We start from the raw sequence: 19,754 nt of genomic DNA on the forward strand, positions 1-19,754 counted from the left end.
CTGTAGAATACATCGAGAATCCCCTCGATATTCGACGACTGTTCTGAACAGTTTCACAAACAGTCGGGATAATCCAACTTTGAACTGAATACACAATAATGTTAGCTTTTCGTTTATATGAAGGTTGCTCCAAATCCTGTGGCTCTTGCTCTGATTTGCTCGAAACAAGTAATATATGATTTTCTTGATGACCTTTCCAAATATTTGCAGTGGACTTCTTAACTACTTCGTTGCGTGGGGTGTTTTCCTTTTTTGACTCTTCATTTTGTTTCTTATCAGTTAATTCTAACACAGCAATTTTTACTGCTGGCCTTGAATAGATCCCTTTACACTAAATTCTTTTTTTACACGATCTTTTTTTACGCGGTTTTATTTTACACGATTTTCTCGAAATTACGCGATGTGTTTTTGGAAAGATTCTTCTCTCCTGGTCGCAATTTACTTCCGATGGGGCTCAAATTTCTATCAGAGATCTCTTTTATCATCCTTGATACCCTGTCAAAATTTTAGGATGATCCGATAAAAAAAGTTTTGAAAACTTTTTTTACACGATTTTTTTTACGCGGAACAAAAAATCGCGTAAAAACAGAATTTAGTGTACTTGTCTTTACTTCAACTGACCTTACCTGTCCATCTTTGGCTACATTAGTAGAAATAACCCTTCCTTTCAACCAATGCCCAGGAGGGACTTTGTCATCGGTTAAAACGACAATATCACCCACTTTTATTGGATCCACCTTTTTGGTCCACTTATTTCTTTTTATCAGAGTGGGAAGATATTCTTTCTTCCACCTGTTCCAAAAATATTCTCCATAACGCTGGATTTGCTTCCAATGTTCTCTTTCAAAATTGCTAGCTGACATATCGTATGGTGGGACATATTGACCAGCTCTTCCTATGAGTATGTGAAATGGAGTTAAAACTTCATCCTCCAGGGACTCGACAGGAATATGAGTTAAAGGTCTCGAATTTAAAAAGAATTCTGCTTGTATTAATGCTGATCTGTATATTTCAACGGAAGGAGCCTTGCCACCACTTGCCTTCAGCATATGCCCAAGAGAAAGCTTTATGATTCTAATAAGTCTTTCCCAGACCCCTCCGAAATGTGAAGCTGTTGGAGGATTAAATGTCCAGGTAACCTCTAAATTAGCAGCTTCTTTCTCTGTCATACGAATGTTAATTTCAGCTAGTAGTGATTTTAATTGCCTATCTGCTCCCACAAAATTTGTTCCATTGTCACTGAACAAATTTTTAACTTTCCCCCTTCGGTTTTGAAAATTTCGGAAACATATGAAAAATGAGTCTGCATCTAATTTTTCCGCTAACTCTAGATGGACGGCTCTACTTGTCATACAAGTAAAAATGACACCCCATCTTTTCTCAGGTTTCCGTTTTACTGACACTTCAAAAGGGCCAAAATAATCAACACCTGTGTTTGTAAATGGGTACAGAAATGGTTCAATTCTATAATTCGGTAATGCAGCCATTAATGGAGGAAATGGTTTCGCTTTATCAATAATGCATCTTTGACAATATTTCTTTACCTTTTTAACAATGCTCGTAAATTTAATATCCAGAACCTTTGATGTATGGCTGCGAGTACAATATTGTCATTTTGATGCAAATATTTTTCGTGGTACGATTTTACCAACAAAAAAGTTATTTTGTGCTCATAAGGTAAAATAATAGGGTTTCTATTTTGCTGGGCTAAAAATGTAGCATTTTCTAAACGACTTCTAGCTTTGAGTAAACCATCCTCGTCAAGCATTGGGTAAAGTTGACGAAGTCTACTACCTTTGTCTATAGCTTGCCCAGACTTTAAATTTAATATTTCTTCAGCAAAACATTCCCATTGAGCTTTTCTAAATAAAAGTTCTTCAGTATCCAATATATCTTTATGGCTAATATTCTTTGTAAAATTGACTTTTCCCTTGATCCATTGAACATACTTTTTCAAAATTAAATTCTGTTTTACTAACGTCCACCAATTAGAATGATAATCATCGTTTATGAAGTAATAAGTTTCAACTTCCATTTGATGCATGGTAACGTAACTTCGAAGTTCTAATTCAGTAGGTTCAATTTTATATTGTTGAGCCCATTTTTCTTTTTTCTCTTGTAAAAATGACGGACCGTTAAGCCATAAAGATGATTTTCGTGTTGCTATTTTAGTTCCTTCGTCAGCTGGATTTTGTTGTGATGGCACATATCTCCATTGATCCATTGAGGTGGATTCTAAAATTTCGGCAATTCGATAAGCAACGAACTGTTTATATTTCCTGTGTGTACTATTTATCCATGCTAAAACAGTTTTGCTATCAGTCCATGCTGTAACTTTTGATATGGAAATTCTTAATTCTTTCTGAATTGTTTTTAATAGTCTTACACCAAGAACTGCCGCCTGTAATTCTAGTCTTGGAATAGACAATTTTTTAATAGGAGCAACTTTCGTCTTAGCTGCAACTAATTTAACATTTGCTCCGATATTTGTAACGTTCCTTAAATAGATCGACGTGGCAAATGCGCTTTCGGAAGCATCAACGAACACGTGTAATTCAAATGACACAGCACTCTTTGACGTTATACATCTAGGTATTTGAACACTAGACGCAGTTTTTAAAATTTGCAACCATTTTTTCCAATCTGGTAGTAAGTGATCTGAAATAGCAGCATCCCATTCTGATGACTCTTTATGAAGATTTTGAAGAAGAATCTTTCCATGTATGGTCAAATTTCCAATTAACCCTAACGGGTCAAAAATACTCATGACAAAAGAAAGTATCTCTCTTTTTGTTGGTTTTCGACATAAATTAATTACCTCAGCATCAAGTTTATCAAATTTAACCTGATACTGTAACAAATCTTTCTTGTTATTCCAAAAAATGCCTAAAACCTTTTCTGTTGCCAATTTTTTATCTTCAAATAACTTTGATTCTTCTTCTTGTAAACGATTTGTGGGAATCGTAGAAGCGAGATATTTGTTATTCGTAATAAAATTCCTAATGTGGAATCCACCGGATTGATGTATATCTATAACGTTTTTCACAACATGTATGGCTTCTTCTACATTGGAAAAACTATCTAAATAGTCGTCCACATAATGCTGCTTTATTATAGCTTCCGCTGCTTTCGGAAACTCCTTTTCAAATTTCATCGCATTATTGTTCTTAACTGCTTGAGCACAAGCAGGAGAACATGTGGATCCAAATATCATCGATTCCATAACGTATATATCTGGTTGAGCCTGTGATTGGCACTTTCTCCACAAATATCGTTGTGCAAATTGATCATTTTCTATGATCTTTATTTGCTGGAACATTTCCATAATGTCGCCGGACACTGCTGTTTCAAATTCCCTAAATCTTAGAAGCATTCCAAATAGAGCAACCAATAAATCTGGTCCAGATAGAGAATTTAAAGAAATATTCTGTACTTCAGCTGCAGCGTCAAAAACTATTCTTGGTTTTGGGGGTACTTTATTTTTATTCATAATAATAAAGTGCGGCAAATAAAATATTTGTTTAGATTCCACTAGCAATTCGCTTGGAGCTAGTTTCCTGGCATATCCCTTTTTTATAAATTCGTCAAATTTTTCAATAGCCCATTTCTTAATATCGGGTTTTTTGTCTAAGGATTTTTCTAGAGATTCTAATCTACTAACCGCGTATTTATAACTCGGTGGAATTTTAATAGCATCATTCTTCCACAATAACCCAATTTCATATCTCCTATTTTTAAACTGTATTGTGTCCTTCATGATCTGTTCGGCCCTAACGTCATCTAATGATTTTGGCAATTTTTCAACTGACTTAATTCCAAAATCTTCAACTGAACAATAGTGATCAAATCTTGCACTTAAATCATTATCATCACTCTTGATACATAAAGAATACTCACTACTTTCACGGCATACTTTACCAAAAACTGTCCATCCAAGTTTGGTACGAATTGCCATTGGTTCGTCTTCGGCGCCACCTCGTCGTTCCGTTGGCAACATCAAGTGCGAATGCTCCAGTCCAAGCAGAATCGTTGGTTTTGCGCCTAAGTATCCGTAAACAGGTATATCTTGAAGGTAGCTGAATCGTTTTTTCATGGCCTTGATGTTCAAACTCTGTGTGGGTAGTTGCAGATCGGCGATGGTTCTTACTCCTTGTACTGCATGCTCTTTTCCGGAACTTCCGCTTATCCACAAGTTAACGTTATTACTGGGGGATTTGGTTTTAATATTCTGCGTCCATGTCAGGGTGAGTGGAATTGCAGTCCCTTCTAAATTTAGTTGTTTTGCGACTGATTCTTCCATTAAAGATAGGGAAGAACCAGGATCCAGAAATGCAAAAGTCTCAACTGTTTTGTTCTTGTTGCGCAGTGTGACCGGAATTATTTGGTAATAAGTTGTTGACTTGTTATTACCATGATGATGGGTCTTTCCAGTCTCAGGTTCTGTGTTCAATTTATGTAATAATTTGTGATGGAATTGCGTGCATCCGTTTTCTTGACATTTCCTTTTTGATCGACAAGCTTTCGACATATGTCCTTTTCCTAGACAGGTAAAACAAAGTCGTGATTTTGCCACCATATCTCTTCGTTGATCCACATCTAACGCTTTTAATTGTTGGCACTCACTGGTGATGTGAGCTTTGTTGCATACTTTGCAGTTTATATTTTTCTTATTTTGATGCATGTTCAATCTTGATTTACATCCAGTATTGACGTTTACTGGTCTTTTTTGCTCATCGTCTCGTAGTACTATCCTCATAGTTTTAGCATGTACAAGGAGCCACTTATTTAGATCTTGTAAGGTTGGCTGCACGCTATTTTTCTGGATGACTTCCTGCCATTGCACACGTAAATTAAATGGCAATTTTCTTGTTATATCTCCAATCAACCTATAGTCGTGGAGAAATTCTTTCTTATGCAGAGTTTCCATGTTTGTGACTAGGGAATCAAGATCTTCCGAGATCCTGATCGTGTTGGCCCTAGTGCTGTTGAGTGTTCTGGTTAAATCGTCTAATAACTGTTTATAGACGATTTCCGGCTTTCCAAATGTGTCTTCCAATCGTTGTATTACCTTCGGAATGTTGGCTGCACCTATCATGAGGTTGGATACACTTCTTGCCGCTTCTCCGACTAAAGCTTCTTCCAGCCTGGCGATGTTTTCTAAATTGGTATAGCCTCCTTCTACTGTTGTTTCGTCATAGACCTGCTTGAAACGCGGCCACTCCTTTGCGTTTCCGTTGAATTTAGGTAGCTTCATTAGCGCTTGTCGCTTCGCATAATTCTGGACCTCGACATTATGCATTCGTAATGAGTCATTTATTTTGGCAGTGAGGTATTTGTCTTGAATCTCCTCCTTCTGGTTTCTTTCCTCAACAATCGTCCTTTCAAGATCCAGAATTTTCTGCCTGATCTCATTCTCCTTTTCGTGACATTTGGGACAGAGCCAAGTTTCCTCTTTTGTTGGCTTTCGTTCCACCTTAACACAAATAAGGTGGAACCATCTGTCGCATTGGTCGCAACAGACCATGTCACATTTTTCGTCGGGGTCATAGCATAATCGGCAATGACCCTTCTTGTTGATTACGTACTGAAATGACATCGTAGTCGTAATCGTAATTTCCCTTCGTTGAGGTGCTCTTTCTATGCAATGGCTTTTTATTTCACTTCTGACAGGTTGCTCTTCAAGCGACAATCACGCTTTTGCTGATGCAGAGTTCAAATTATCCTCTCTGGAGGGACACCAATGTTATCTTCGACTCAGCAAATTTACCGCGCGAAGGTTTCGGTAATTAAACTTTTGCTCCAGTCGAGTGATAAACAGCAAAGATCACACAGATGCGTGACTCAGTCGCAAAGCAAAGGGAATGAGTTGTATCTTGAGCTTAGTATTTCGGCCCGATCCACCAGGTCAGACACCTCTCTCAAGCGAAGGGCTGATAAACTGACAGATGAGAAATACTTAAAGAACAATCATTAACTCAATTCTCTTTACCTGGTTCTGAGTGTAGTTGCCGCTTTCGCAATCTCGATTTTTCTAAGTCCAGAGCTAGAAACCTTTCTTAGGCGAAGGTCTAGTGATTCTGGAGGGAATCTTCGAGTTACCAAAGTGACACTAGGACTTTCTTTCTGAAGTGAAACGGTCGACCTTAGGGAGCACACTAACTTTATTTCTAACTATGAGCTTATATTTATACGGCAAAACTTAACTGACAAATGTACCTGAGAAGAAATGAATCATATTTTTGTTTTGGTTACTTCTTAACGAAGCTGCCTGCACATGCTAATTTTACCTAGTCCTATTTCCTTTTGTCCTTTCTCTCTACCCAAAGGCTTCAGATAACGTTGCTTATCTGCCGTTATGCGTACCGCTGCCTGAAAAGGTTTTGCTTTTATTATTTTATGACTGCTTTCCAGATTGTTCTGGCGACCTGTCTGGGTTCCATTTATGGTAGTAGTAGAAATTTGGACAAATTATACGATACACTTCGGTTTCATTAATTGATGATTGAAATTAATAATATCGCGTGGCAACATCCACCGTGTTTTAGTAACTAGCTTGGGAGTTGATCTGCTCCAGCGGCTTTGTTGGTTTTCAACCGGCCAACCTCCTCTTCAATCTCTTGGAGGTTAGGGGCTGGAAATCTTTCGTCCGGTGCACTTACTCCTATATCTGTTACCACGCCACCTTCGCCACCTTGCAACGTCTCCATTGAGGTACCATCGTAATGCTGCCGCCACCTGTCGACCACCTCACGCTCGCTCGTGAGAATATTCCCGTGATTATCTCGGCACATGTCGGCTTGTGGAACAAAGCCTCTGCGCAAGCGGCTCAGCTACTCGTACTTTCATGTGTCCTTAGCGCGGTACAGTTCTTCCATCGCTTCGCGATCTCGTTCTTCCTGCTGGCGCTTCTTCATCCGGAAGACTGAGTTCTGCCTGTTCCGCGCCTGTTTGTAACGTGCCTCATTCGCTCTCGTACGGTGTTGCAGCATTATCGCCCATGCTGCATTCTTCCCGTTTTTCAACTGTTCACATTCGCCGTCGTATCAGTCGTTTCAGTGATTCGGAATCGCGAAGCCTAGTGCTGTAGCCGAGGTACTAGCTATGACGGATCGGATGTCCCTCCAGCCATCTTCAAGTGTAGCTGCGCCAAGCTGCTCTTCCGTTGGTAGGGCCACTGCTAACATGCTGCGCGTAATCTTGAGCCACTTCTACGTTACGTGGCGTTCGACTTCGACGCGTGGTGATAACTGTCGAAAGTTTTGAGCGCATGCATACGGCGACTAAGTAGTGATCCGAATCTATATTCGCACTGCGGTATGTGCGGACATTGGTTATATCCGAGAAGAATTTACCGTCGAAGGCTCTTGCAGCGGATGCGATTCTGAAGGTGAAAACCCTAAACGAGATCACTAACGCGGAAGAGCTCGCCGGGGACTGCGGCAACAAGACAGGACATAGTAACGAACAGATAACACCATGCCCCACGGTTTTCTTCAAAACTTTCTACATTTCTACACAAAGTTGTTGAAAATAAACCATTTTTGCGTGACATAGTTTGTGAACGTTCTCTAAGGAAAGCATCGGATTTTAATGTAACAATTTACATATAGTCAGATTACATTTATTCCCAATGATCTAAGATTAACAAGGATTAGTATTAACTTACCATCCATCAAGCTCCTTCCTCAACAGCTCTTGGCACTCTTCCCCGTGCTATTGTCAGTCGCTGTCACTGTCGGACATGTCCTTACTCTCCTCCTTCTTGTCGTCGTCCTTGTAGTGCCGATACTCCTTCTTCAGTTCCCACATGTTCTTGTGTGGGTTCTTCATATTATAGTCGCAAACCTCCTTCAGAATCTCCTTCAGGTAACTGATCGGCTGCCGGGTGATCTTGACCAGATCCTTGATGTTGTAGTACTGATGCTTCTCGAACGCATTGAACAACATATCCAACACTGCGTTCTTGTCGTCTCGGGACTTCTTGCCCTCGGCCTTCTTCCGTTCCTTATCCTCGATGTTGTGCTTGTGGTCCGAAACCGGCTTGAAGTTGTGGACGATCTTCTCCAGCGATTTGACCTGCCGCGCCGGTTGCGAAGCCTTCCGGATCGATTCCAGCTTCATCTTCATGTAGGCATTGTCACCCAGCGGGCGACACTCCAGCCGCTGCACGATTCGCCCCTCCATGAAGAGCTTCTCGCCTTCGGGGGCACTGTCCTCTTTCCGGTCCGCCGAGGGGACACTGTGCGAGAATACACCCAACGTTTGCTTCGTTACCACTGACACGTCCAGCTTGTGCTCCCGGGGAATCCCTTCGCCCGGGTCGATGTTGATGACGGCTTCCGACAAGGTGAGCGAAACCTGTGCCTTCTGTCCCACTTGTTTCGAGATCTTTAGCTTACCAACCTCGATGTTGCCCGGAGCTTTCTCCCACTTGTTGGCAATGTATTTTGGGACTTTTACCAACCAAACGCCACGACCCGCATTCGACAGGTCAAGCTCCTTATCTGAACGGGCTGGTTCCGCTTCCTTGGACATTTTAACTTCTGGTTTTATTACGGTTTTTGTTGGTAATCTGCACTGGCCTCGAATTGAACTTGTTCACGTATACGCAGCAGCTAGAGGTAAACAATGCTGCCGGTTTCGGTACAAAAGGTAAGAAAAAACATCGCAGCACAAAGTTTGACAGCTCACTGGGTTTGGGAACATAAAGTCGAAAAAACTCTTGATCGTAAATCAGTGTAACAAAATCATCGCCAAAGTTAAGTGGGAGTACCGTCTACCCCCGTTGGTTTGACCCGAGGGGGGCGACACATCTAAATCTCCAAATAGATATCAACGAAGATGCATCTACCTTTTTAGATGAGTGTGCTACTTGCAAGATTTTCGGATCTATACTTTGCACTGCATCCACTTTCAAATCCTGCCGAGCGCTGCTTTAGATAGGAGGAGATGTGAATGGATGGGATGTAGATAAGCGAACACGCTAAGGTCAGTTTACCCAAATATGAGTAAAGTTTACCCATAATCGCCGAAAAGTGCACAACCTCATTTTATGGGTAAAGCATCATTACCCATATTTGGGTAATGGGGATTTATGAAAAATATAGGTAATATTTACCCATATATAAATATTTAATTTTGGATACATTTTACGCATATTTGAGTAAATATTTTCTCTCTAAAATTTATAATTATTTTATATTTAATAATATTCATTTATTCCAATAAACTTAAAGAAAGCACAGAGAAATTAAATAAAGAAGAAACTAGAAGCTTTTATTCTAATCTTCAATGCACTAGTACATTTTAATACAGCAATTGAAAAAAAAATGATTCGATTAAATTGCTCGCATCTTCTACGACAGCTGTGGTCAATCGGGTCATCAATCCTCCTCGTACATCGGATGAGGTAGTGCTCGGGGTGGTGGCGGAGATCCCACGATATACCACACTGCGGCGGAATGCCATCGTACCGTGGAATCGAAGCCACCGGGGGAGATGCCTTGGGCACGACAGACCATCTGGTGTGCATGCACTTCGTAGCATTCGATGCGATCGTTGTTTCATGAGCAGGACAGCGTCGGAGATCAGAATATTCGGGCCTAGATTCCGGCTGAACGTCGACAACGGTGGCATCGTACTGGGCACGGAAAACCTCGCGGAAAAAATCTCATTGCGGCTTCAGGCGTCCTGACGACGGATGTCCACTTCCTGGTTCCTGGTTGATAATATCTGAAAAAAAAACATCAGTAAATTTACCTCACGGTTGTAGTGTTCGCAATAATCGAAAATACGCCACGACCAACGCTGCTAGCTGCTTGCAAAATTGTCTACGTGCTGTTCGTCCAAAAGTAGTACACAGAATGACGCTCAAAGCCTCTCGCGTCCTTTTCGGAAGCAGGGGATCGACCGACGCTTCGACAAGCCTTTGCGTTTCTTGGCTAACGCAACATTTTGCGTTATGAATCTGCCGTGTTGCCAAATATTCATATTGTGTGAATAATTTTGTGTCTGCTCTTCTTGTTTGTATTTTAATGCAATCAATTAGCCAACATGATGTATATATATAATTTCCAATGCTCAATATTAATTTAACTATCGACTACCCGCTACTACATTCGCTCTCGTCTGTACTCTTCTAAGGCTTGTATATTTTATAGGATTTAATTGTTTTTTTTTTTTTTTTTAATTACATAATTTTTTAATCATGAATAAACAAATAAATAAACTTAAATGCAGTATCATGACACCAAACCATGTTTTTACTATGTTTAAATAATATTTAAAAACTTTGCCGAAAAAAGTTTGCCGAAATGACAAATGTTGATTCTGAACAAGATTCTGAAAAAAAACTCCTTTTTTTTCAAAAGTGAAGTAACAAATAAACTACTATTCTATAGTTCATCGCAACGTTCATTATTCAATTATTGATTACTAAAAGTTATTATTTTAGATTGAAGTGGATCATTATAGGTACATTCACCCTAATATAGTATGATGTAACTACTGTTGATTAACGATACAGTACAACGCATAATTCAAAATTCATTCCGCCATGCGTTAAACCTACCTTAAAACAATCAAATCTTATTTACCTATTACCCAATGATAAATAAAACGCCACAGAAACACATCTAACAGAACCGTTTGCCTTAATTGTTTTATTTGCCATGTTCAAATAAACAAACTCATTGAAATTTTTGAAACGTTTATTTTTATTATTATTTTTTTTTTTTTTTACCTTATTTTATTATTTATTGTATCTTGTTAAAACAAAGTACCGTTTTGGTTCGGTGCACTGATTTCATTATCCAATTACTGATTATTTACATCATCATCGATTATCCCGCACGCGGATTATCCGCGATGCACACGAAAATTCAACGAAACTTGACATTCCAATGTTTACTGTTCCTGCTCGTTCGTTTTAAAACAAAATCACACCAAAAGGAGAAATCAAAGAGTTTGGTAAGTTTTTCGCTTCAAATACTCCGACGCATTCTGAAACATTCAAATATAAATGCATTTTAAAAGTTTTAATTGTTTTACAGTGTGTTGCTACCTACCGTTTTAGTAAAAAACGCGATATACAAAGTCGTCATCAAACCTGGCCGGTCGCTTCAAGCTTCCCCGTTGGCGAAGAGTTCTGGTGTTGTCTGGATGTTCATGTAGAGCTGAATCAAGTTCCGGATCTGCTGCTCCTGCTGCTGCTAAGTTGGTCGAATTCGAAACAGCAATCTCGGCCGGACCAGGTGCCAGTCTAACATCTTGGACGTTTCTGGTGTATTGAATTCCTGCTGCAGACATCACCACGACTTTGGCTCCGTCTCTAGCAATGACCTCATAACGTTCGGAGGAGAAATTGGGGTCCGTTTTACCCCTTTTCTGTTGGGCCAATAGAACGGTATCACCAGTGACGATATCACTCTCTTTGGCACCTCGCACATGATCAGCGTACTGTTTTGAAGCCAGCTTAGTCTCCGCATCTCGTTCTTTGATCTCCGCCCGATCAAGTTCCTTCGCATCAGAATTTTCCCACAAGCCAGGGAAGTTGCCCCTATACTTCCACCCAACCATTAATTCAAAAGGGGTGACCTGTAGTCGGGAATGTGGAATCAAGGTGTTGTGTCTGTGCACATATTGCTGTAACGCTTGACGCCAATTTGACCCATCCAGTTTAGATGCTGACAGGGCCTTAATAATTCCAGGGTTTTGGCGCTCCACTGCTCCGTTGCTTTGTGGGCTGAGGGGAACTGATTTACGCACCTTCACTCCCCTATCTTCCCAATATGAGATGAACTTAGCACTTTGGAAAGGTGGCCCATTGTCGCTTTGTATAACGCATGGGTGGCCCCACATCCGGAAAACGTCGTTTAAGGCTGAATTTGTAGAGTTGGCATCTGTCGTCCGCATTTCCACAACATACAAATATCGTGAGTATGTATCAGTCACCACCAGGAACTCTCCAGATCCAAAGGATGGAACCGTTAAGAAATCCACCTGCAGATTTTGCCACGGTCCATCTGGTAGTTCTCGTGATCGTAGAGGTATGGGTGGGTTGCGTCTAGAGAGTTGAGCACATGTTTCACAATTCTTAACGAAGCGAGCAACTTCACCGGACATTCGCGGCCACCAGAAGAATTCGCGCATCACCCTCTTCATGGCTACCTCCCCAACGTGACCACCATGAGCTGAATCCAGTGCTTTGTTTCGCAAAGAATAGGGTAGGACTACTCTGTTATCTTTGAAAACCAATGAGCCTAGGCAATGCATATCACGTTTTTGGGCTTCGTATGCTCGCAGATCAATTGGCCATTTGTTTGACATCATCGCTTCCCTCACGGATATCAGTTCGCTGTCGTTTTCAGATACTTCTTCTATTTGATCCCAGGTTATAGTCATATTACCTGTGTCCAGAGAATAAAGGTAATGGTTTTCGGCATCTGAATCGAACGGGATCGATTCTTGAGTCTCTGGTATTAGACGAGACAATGCATCGGCAACATTTTGGTTTCCTGGTACTCTTTGTATGTCATAGTCGTAAGGCTGTAGGCGCAAAGCCCAGCTCTCTGCCCGAGAAACAGCCCGCTTCCCCAAACGGTGATTGGCGTTGAAAATGTACTGTATTGCCTCTGCGTCTGTCCGTATTGTGAACGGTCTTGTCAGCAAATAGTAGGAGAACCGCTCGACGCCCCAAACCACTGCAAGAGCCTCTTTTTGGGTCTGTGGGTATCGTTTTTCAGAATCAGTCAAAGCTTTTGATGCGCAGGCTATTATCCTTGGAACTTCATTTTCGTCGATTTGGATTAGTACTGCTCCTAGCCCTACCGGTGAAGCGTCCACGTATAGCTCTATACGATCAGTCAGACTATAGTAGCCGAGCCGTTTTATTGAGTCAAGGGCCTCGCCTTTCAGAATGTTGAACTCATCCTCTTCCTGAGCGGTCCAGTAAAATTTCTCCGAATTGGCTAGCTCTCGCAAGTGTTCAGATTTAGATGCTCGGTGTATGATGAAACGATCGACAAATGTGATTAACCCCAAGAAGCTTTTGACTTCCGCGCAATTAGTCGGTCGTCGAAAGTTCTTTATCGCTTGAATTTTTTCTCCTTCAACTTGCCAGCCATCCGGCGTAAGTTGGAATCCGATGAACTTGACTGTCTGGCTTCCGAAGACACATTTATCCTGGTTTAGTCTCACGTTATGGTTAGAAAGACAAGCTAGTACCTTTGCAAGATTGGCGTCATGTTCCGCCTTAGTTCTACCGAACACCAGTACATCGTCCAAAAAATTTTTGCAACCATCACATCCAGCCAACACTGTTCGTTGCAATGTTTCCTGAAATAGATCAGGTGCATTGCAAAGACCGAATGGGAGTCTTACACAGCGGTACATTCCCAACTCTGTGTAAAAATTAGTCAGATGGCGCGAGTCTTTGTGCAATTCAATATGAAAGAATGCATTCGATAGGTCTATCGTGGAAAACCACTTAGCTCCATGTAGCTCGGCAAGTATCTTTTCCAGCGTTGGCATCGGGAACGGGGTACGATGGATATAACGGTTTGGTCCTCGTAAATCTATAACAAGACGTATATCGTCCTTACCTTTAGGGACTACTAGCATGGATGAACAAAATGATGTGTCCATACCATCGACCACTCTTTCGATTATGTCCGCAGCCACCAGATTACGGAGTCTTTCTTCAACCAAGGGTTTAACTGCCAGTGGTATGTTAGTGAATACGTTCCTGCATGGTGGCCTTGACGTGTCGTAATAGATCTTGACCGGCGGTACGTTGAATTTCGGGAATATTCCTTCCAAAACTGTTGCAATTTCTCCAGCGTACGGCGATCCTTGAAACGCGGACTCTGCTTGCAGTTTCACTGGAACTTGCAGACCCAGTAACAGAATGCTATATCGTGATGCTGTAGTTCTTCCAATCAATGCTCGATTTTCTTTCACTACATAGAATTTCTCTACGCAAGTTGGTCTATCGTCGGAAATATAAAGAGGAGCATGAAAAGTTGCCAAGACTTCAATGCTGTCTTTCGTTGCATAGGCTTTGAGGGACTTGTCTGACTTATGCTGGACGTTGAGAACACCACTACTGTAGCCTGCATTTGCCGTTAGTGCCAAGAACATACTTTCTGTAAAAGTATTTACCTGCGCACCGGAGTCTATCATGAAAGTGCAAGGCATTCCAGACACTTGTGCTGCAATGATGGCATCATCTTTTGTTGTGAGCTGGAATTCAGCGCTGGTAAAAGCGACCTTTAGCACGCTCGTACCAGCTGGCTCTTTCTGACTCTTATTTGTCTGCACTGTATTTCTGGAACACTCGGGTACAATCGCCATCACGTCCGAAACTTCTGGTGTGCTGATCTGTTCATATAAAATCTTGTTACAAATAGGTCAACTTAGGCAAGACAGTTTCCATACCTTCATCTCGTTTACAAAAAGTTGTGCCTCCTGCGGTTTCTTTTCAAGGTGGACGGAAACGGTTCGGGCCTTGCATTGAGAACGCTCGGATGCAATTCTTACCGTATTCAACGTCGTGTTCACCTATTTGTGTGATTTTTTTTTTTTTTTTTTTTTTTAACATATATATATATATATATATATAAATTAACACAATTATGATTACCTTGGCATCATTCACGAGTTGTGCGTTCTGTGTTGATATACTAGGGTGTTCGGATACCATCTTTGTGACGTTCGCCACCGCATGCGAGCGTGCTGGCTTCATCTGTAAAATTGTAGATTTACTCTAGTGATTTATTTGATTCTTCTCTTTTAGTGACTCTGTTTTCATATAAACATTAATGAATAGTATTCCATTTCAACTGTGCTATGAAATTATGTTAATCTTTTTTTTTTTTCTTTTTTTTTTTTTAGGTATTCAAAGATGCTTTATGGAAATAATTAAAATTCAGTCGGTACACTTACTGGCTCAACCGGCTTCGAGTCGTCGTTCGCTTCATCAATGGCAGCTATCGTCGGTGGAGTACTGCCAACTGGTTCTCTAGTGGATTGCATTGTCCCCATCTCCCTTGCACGAGAGCGGCAGGCTCGTCGAATATGACCTCGGCGGCCACAGAAGATGCACGTTTTGTCTTGGTGACTGCAGACGCTGGCGTCGTGATATACGCTGTTGCACCTCCAGCATTTTGGTTCACGTGAAGGATGAAGATACGGACCACTTCCGACGTTAGATTGTCTTCCTCTTGGAGCGCGAAAAGCACCCCTCAAAGGACGGTTGCCATAATTTTGGAAGCTTCTTTGCTGGAGTTGTCCTGCTGGATTTCTGAACGACCTTGTAGTTGATGCGCTTACTGATGCAACCATGTTTGACTCGGCCTTCTGGTACTTCTTACGCACAAACTCCTCATTGAGTTTGATTGCTTCAATTTCGCGGACTTTGTCTATTAGATCCGTAAAAGACTGGTTGCGACTTAGCATCTTCAGTGCAACAGTACGAACCTCACGATTTGTAGCATGTTCGGCGACGGTAGCTACGATCTGCTCAAATTCCTTCGTGTCATCGAAATCGCAGAGGTGTGCCATCGATCCAACTCTAGTTATGTATGACAGATCCGACTCACCTGGCTTTTGGGTCAACAATGCCAACTTTCGCCTCATTAGCATTACATCCGACCCCGACCCAAAATAGGATTTCAGCCGTGCCATCGCGTTGGCGAATGGAGAACGAACGACGTCTGGATCATTACTGGAAGATTTCGTATTTTTGAATATTTCAAGGAGGCGTGCTCCGGCTTTGACTTTGAAAACGGTGTATTTTGTGAACTCGTCTTCGATTCCTGCTAGTATCATTGAGTCAGACAATAAGTCCTTCCACGCTTCGAACGAATGGCGATGTATTTCACCATCTTCTGCAGGCTTACACTCCGGAACGCTCAGTGAAGCAATCGAGAGTTGATTAATAGATGTATACAGCCTGGATTCTTCCACGTTTGGGCCTATTCTACGCGTGCTGCAAAGGCGATTCTCACGTCCAAACTCAGATCCTGTTCCGTTTCCTGAAGTATTTCCGTCATTTTGATTTCTGCGTGTTTCCACGATCCCACCGGGTGTCATCCTGCGAGTATCGCCAAATGGACTTCCACTCTCGACGTCGGATCTTCTTCCTTCGCCTGCAGCGTCCCATGAATTAGATATTTCTGCTTCTCCTGCGATACCATAGCCATCGGGGCGACTGATATCCTTCGCATTCTGTACTTGTACCTGTCTGCGAGCGTCGCTCAATCGATTTTCCCGCGTAAATTCAGATCTTGTTCCTTGTCCTGAAGTATTCCAGGCAGCTTGGTGCATTCGTCCTTCCACAAGCGCCGCGGATATCGTACCACGAGCGTCACCAAGTCGTCTCTCTCTCTCGTAGTCGGATTCTCTTCTTTCGCCTACAGCCTCGCCTGTAGCGTTCCATGGATTAGATGCTTCTGCTGTTTCTGCGATACCGTTATCATCTTGGGGATCGTTATCTTCCAGATTCTGGGCTGGTACCTGTCTGCGAGCCCCGCCCACTCGATTTTCACGCGTGAATTCCGATCTTGTACCGTCTTCCGAAGTATTCCAGGCAGCTTGGGATCGGTGTCCTCCCACGAGCGCATCGGTTATCGTGCTATGAGCATCGCCAAATCGATTTTCCCTCTCGTAATCGGATTCTCTCCTTTCGCGTGCATCATCCCAACGATTAGATAGTGCTGCTTCGTCTGCGTTATCGGGGGGTCTGTTATCTTCCATTCCGTCCACAGTCGCGTTTCCCTCGGCATGGAGTGCCATGAGTTCATCGTTCAAGCGTTGGCTTTGTTCGAGTTCTGCCATAAGGCGAGCGTTTCTTGCCCTTTCGGTTGCTAATTCTTGAGTGAGGTCTTTCATCCTATATCGTTTTTTCTGCTTCTTCTCTACTACCGCTTGTTCTTGTGCCGACACATTTTCAATTGGCAGTCGCTGTGTTAAGTCTTTCTTACTGTAAACTTTCTTTTTCGCTTTCGTACTCATTGCTTTATCTGAAAGTTACAAACAAACGAAAAACAATATTATATTCTCCGTTGCAAACATAATACTTAAGTAATTCTTTAATTTATTTATTGACTGTTATCAGTTCGTGTGTTGAGACCGAGACCGCTCGAACACATTTTTTTTAGGTATAGATGGTATGTCGAGACCGAAACCGCTCGGACACATTGGTTTACAACTTACTGCTGACGTACTGCTCAGTTGTGTTTTGAGACCGAGACCGCTCAAACACTTTTTTTTTCCTTTGAATATGTGTCGGTGGTGTGTCGAGACCGATACCGCTCGAACACATTAATTTCCGTTTTCTTTTTTTTTTTTTTTTTTGCCAAGGGCGTGTCGAGACCGAGACCGCTCGAACACAAAGTTTTTTTTTCCACTTTACCGACTGCAAAATTTCGGATGGTGTGCTGAGGCCGAGACCGCTCACGCACATTTGTATGTATCATGTAACGTTGTTCTATTCCATAATTATCACTACTTTCTGTGTATTTTATATGAAACTCTCTCTAGCATGTGTATGGTTATGTTTGTGTGATGTTTGGTGGTCTACCAGTGCTCTCTCTTTCATACAAACACTAAAAAAAACAATAAGCGGTTAACATTATCACATTCTCTTAGCACATCAATTTTGGTATATTATTTTTCTCAATTAATTACACTATTTATGTTTTCAATCACTGCCGTTCAAAATGAACGTCGCTCTTTTCCGTACAATTCACTATTTTAGCCGTACTCTACCAAAACCCACCTCCAATCTATCAGTAATCCCGTAAAATCAAGGCGCCATTTTGTTTCTCTTATGTTTCGGTATACCCTCATCACTCACATTTTTTTCCATCGCGTAAACTCCATGATAACTCAAAATGTCCAAAGCGGTTGATATTCTCACCTTAAACTTTTATTTTCACTTTCGTATTCACATATTACTTACCTACCGGCTCCGCCATGTAGTGTTCGCAATAATCGAAAATACGCCACGGCCAACGCTGCTAGCTGCTTGCAAAATTGTCTACGTGCTGTTCGTCCAAAAGTAGTACACAGAATGACGCTCAAAGCCTCTCGCGTCCTTTTCGGAAGCAGGGGATCGACCGACGCTTCGACAAGCCCTTTGCGTTTCTTGGCTAACGCAACATTTTGCGTTATGAATCTGCCGTGTTGCCAAATATTCATATTGTGTGAATAATTTTGTGTCTGCTCTTCTTGTTTGTATTTTAATGCAATCAATTAGCCAACATGATGTATATATATAATTTCCAATGCTCAATATTAATTTAACTATCGACTACCCGCTACTACAACGGTCACGGTAAGATTCTGAGCTGAGAAACACTTACCTCTCGGATGATCCCCGCCGGAACGCTTTTTCAAAATCATTGCCGATCGGCGGCAGCTTTTACGTGCGTTTCAGCAAACTGGGCGTCGCCGCTGTTCCGCTGCTGCTACTTCCACCAAAGTGATCGCGACTGACAATTTTCATCCAAATATGGGTAAATCATGTTTACCCATATTTGAGTAAACTCACTCTACCAACAATATGAGTATTTTTTACCGCTTTTTATTAGTATATTTTACTCATAATATAAGTAATGCATATAAAACCCAAATATGGGTGAATAAACTACTCATTTATGGGTAAACTGATCTTAGCGTGAAGGCCAGTTAAGTACAGAATGTGAAAAGGGTTTATTTGGTTTTTACAAATAATTACGTTCAGAGGTTTTCTCAACCTTTTCAACTTTATCCACGCAAACTATGTTCAGTAAAGTGCCCCACACAATGCATACGTTTGCGTGTGCGTGACAGTAGTTTGACACATTTCCCATGGGAAAACTGTCAAAAAAACGCAAACCTCGACGGAACGGACGCTATGTGTTCCAGGCTTAACACATACATAAAATATTTATCAAAGTATTTACTTATATTTTATTTAGGCTAAGTTGCATAATTATATCAAAAGCGCCACAAATTAAACGTATATGTGAGCTGGTACAAAAAAACAGGCTCTTTTTAAAAGTGTGTGATAGCAGAACAAATGTAAATAATGCCCTTGATAATGCTTAATCATTTTCATAGTTTTTGCCGGTTTACGTTTTCAAAATAGACAAGGCCTGCAGTTCAGTAGCGGAATCTTCCAGCCACCTCTACCAGTAAACTCCTCATTATCTCCGGCCAGCAAAATCTCCAGCAATTTCTTATAGAAAATTGCGTAGACGAAAAAAATCAACAATTTATTCTGAGGAATTCAGCGGTAACTCGTATAAGGGAATGCTCCAGCTACTCCTTCCAGTGAATTTTCCAGCAGTTCTTTCTGGCCGGGGAATTCTTCAGTTCTTAACTTTCGAGAATGTTTAGGCCAACGAGCAAATCTTGTCGATAAACCTTCAGTAACTTCTTCCTGATTTTTTTTTCGCAATTCCTTCCAAAAAATCCATCCGGCAAATCCTCCAGAGATTACAACTGTCATTACCTCCAGGCAACCTACCAGCAATTCCTTCCAGATAATCATTATCCGGAGAAATTCTTGAAGGAACTCCCGGAGGACTTCCCGAAAGAACTCCTGGAAGAATTCACTTCCCAACTAACAATCACTCATTTAATAGGCACCATTATGACGGATTAATTCAGCATAATGTTGAATAACATTTGAATTATTTTCACGTACAACCTATGTTCGGGTTTTGTTCACACAAATTTGGAGAAGTTATAAAGCATCATGTTGTGCA

The 19,754-nt window shown here is 41.4% G+C and overlaps 1 protein-coding gene and 1 long non-coding RNA gene across 2 annotated transcripts; both read right to left on the reverse strand.

The window, feature by feature from the left end:
- Positions 1-7,605: 7,605 nt before the first annotated feature.
- LOC109406030 (general transcription factor IIF subunit 2) lies at positions 7,606-8,635 on the reverse strand. Its single transcript, XM_019679093.3, has one exon. The coding sequence runs from the start codon at positions 8,533-8,535 to the stop codon at positions 7,720-7,722; it is 816 nt and encodes a 271-aa protein (XP_019534638.1). The 5' UTR covers positions 8,536-8,635; the 3' UTR covers positions 7,606-7,719.
- Positions 8,636-9,179: 544 nt separating this feature from the next.
- LOC134287322 (uncharacterized) lies at positions 9,180-18,676 on the reverse strand. Its single transcript, XR_009997217.1, has 2 exons — positions 18,366-18,676; positions 9,180-9,732 (listed from the first exon to the last, which is right to left on the reverse strand). It is a non-coding gene; the product is annotated as an uncharacterized LOC134287322 (long non-coding RNA).
- Between the last annotated feature and the right edge of the window lie 1,078 nt (positions 18,677-19,754).

Source organism: Aedes albopictus, chromosome 2 (genome assembly GCF_035046485.1).
Source record: "Aedes albopictus strain Foshan chromosome 2, AalbF5, whole genome shotgun sequence".
NCBI classification, from domain to species: Eukaryota; Metazoa; Arthropoda; class Insecta; order Diptera; family Culicidae; genus Aedes; species Aedes albopictus.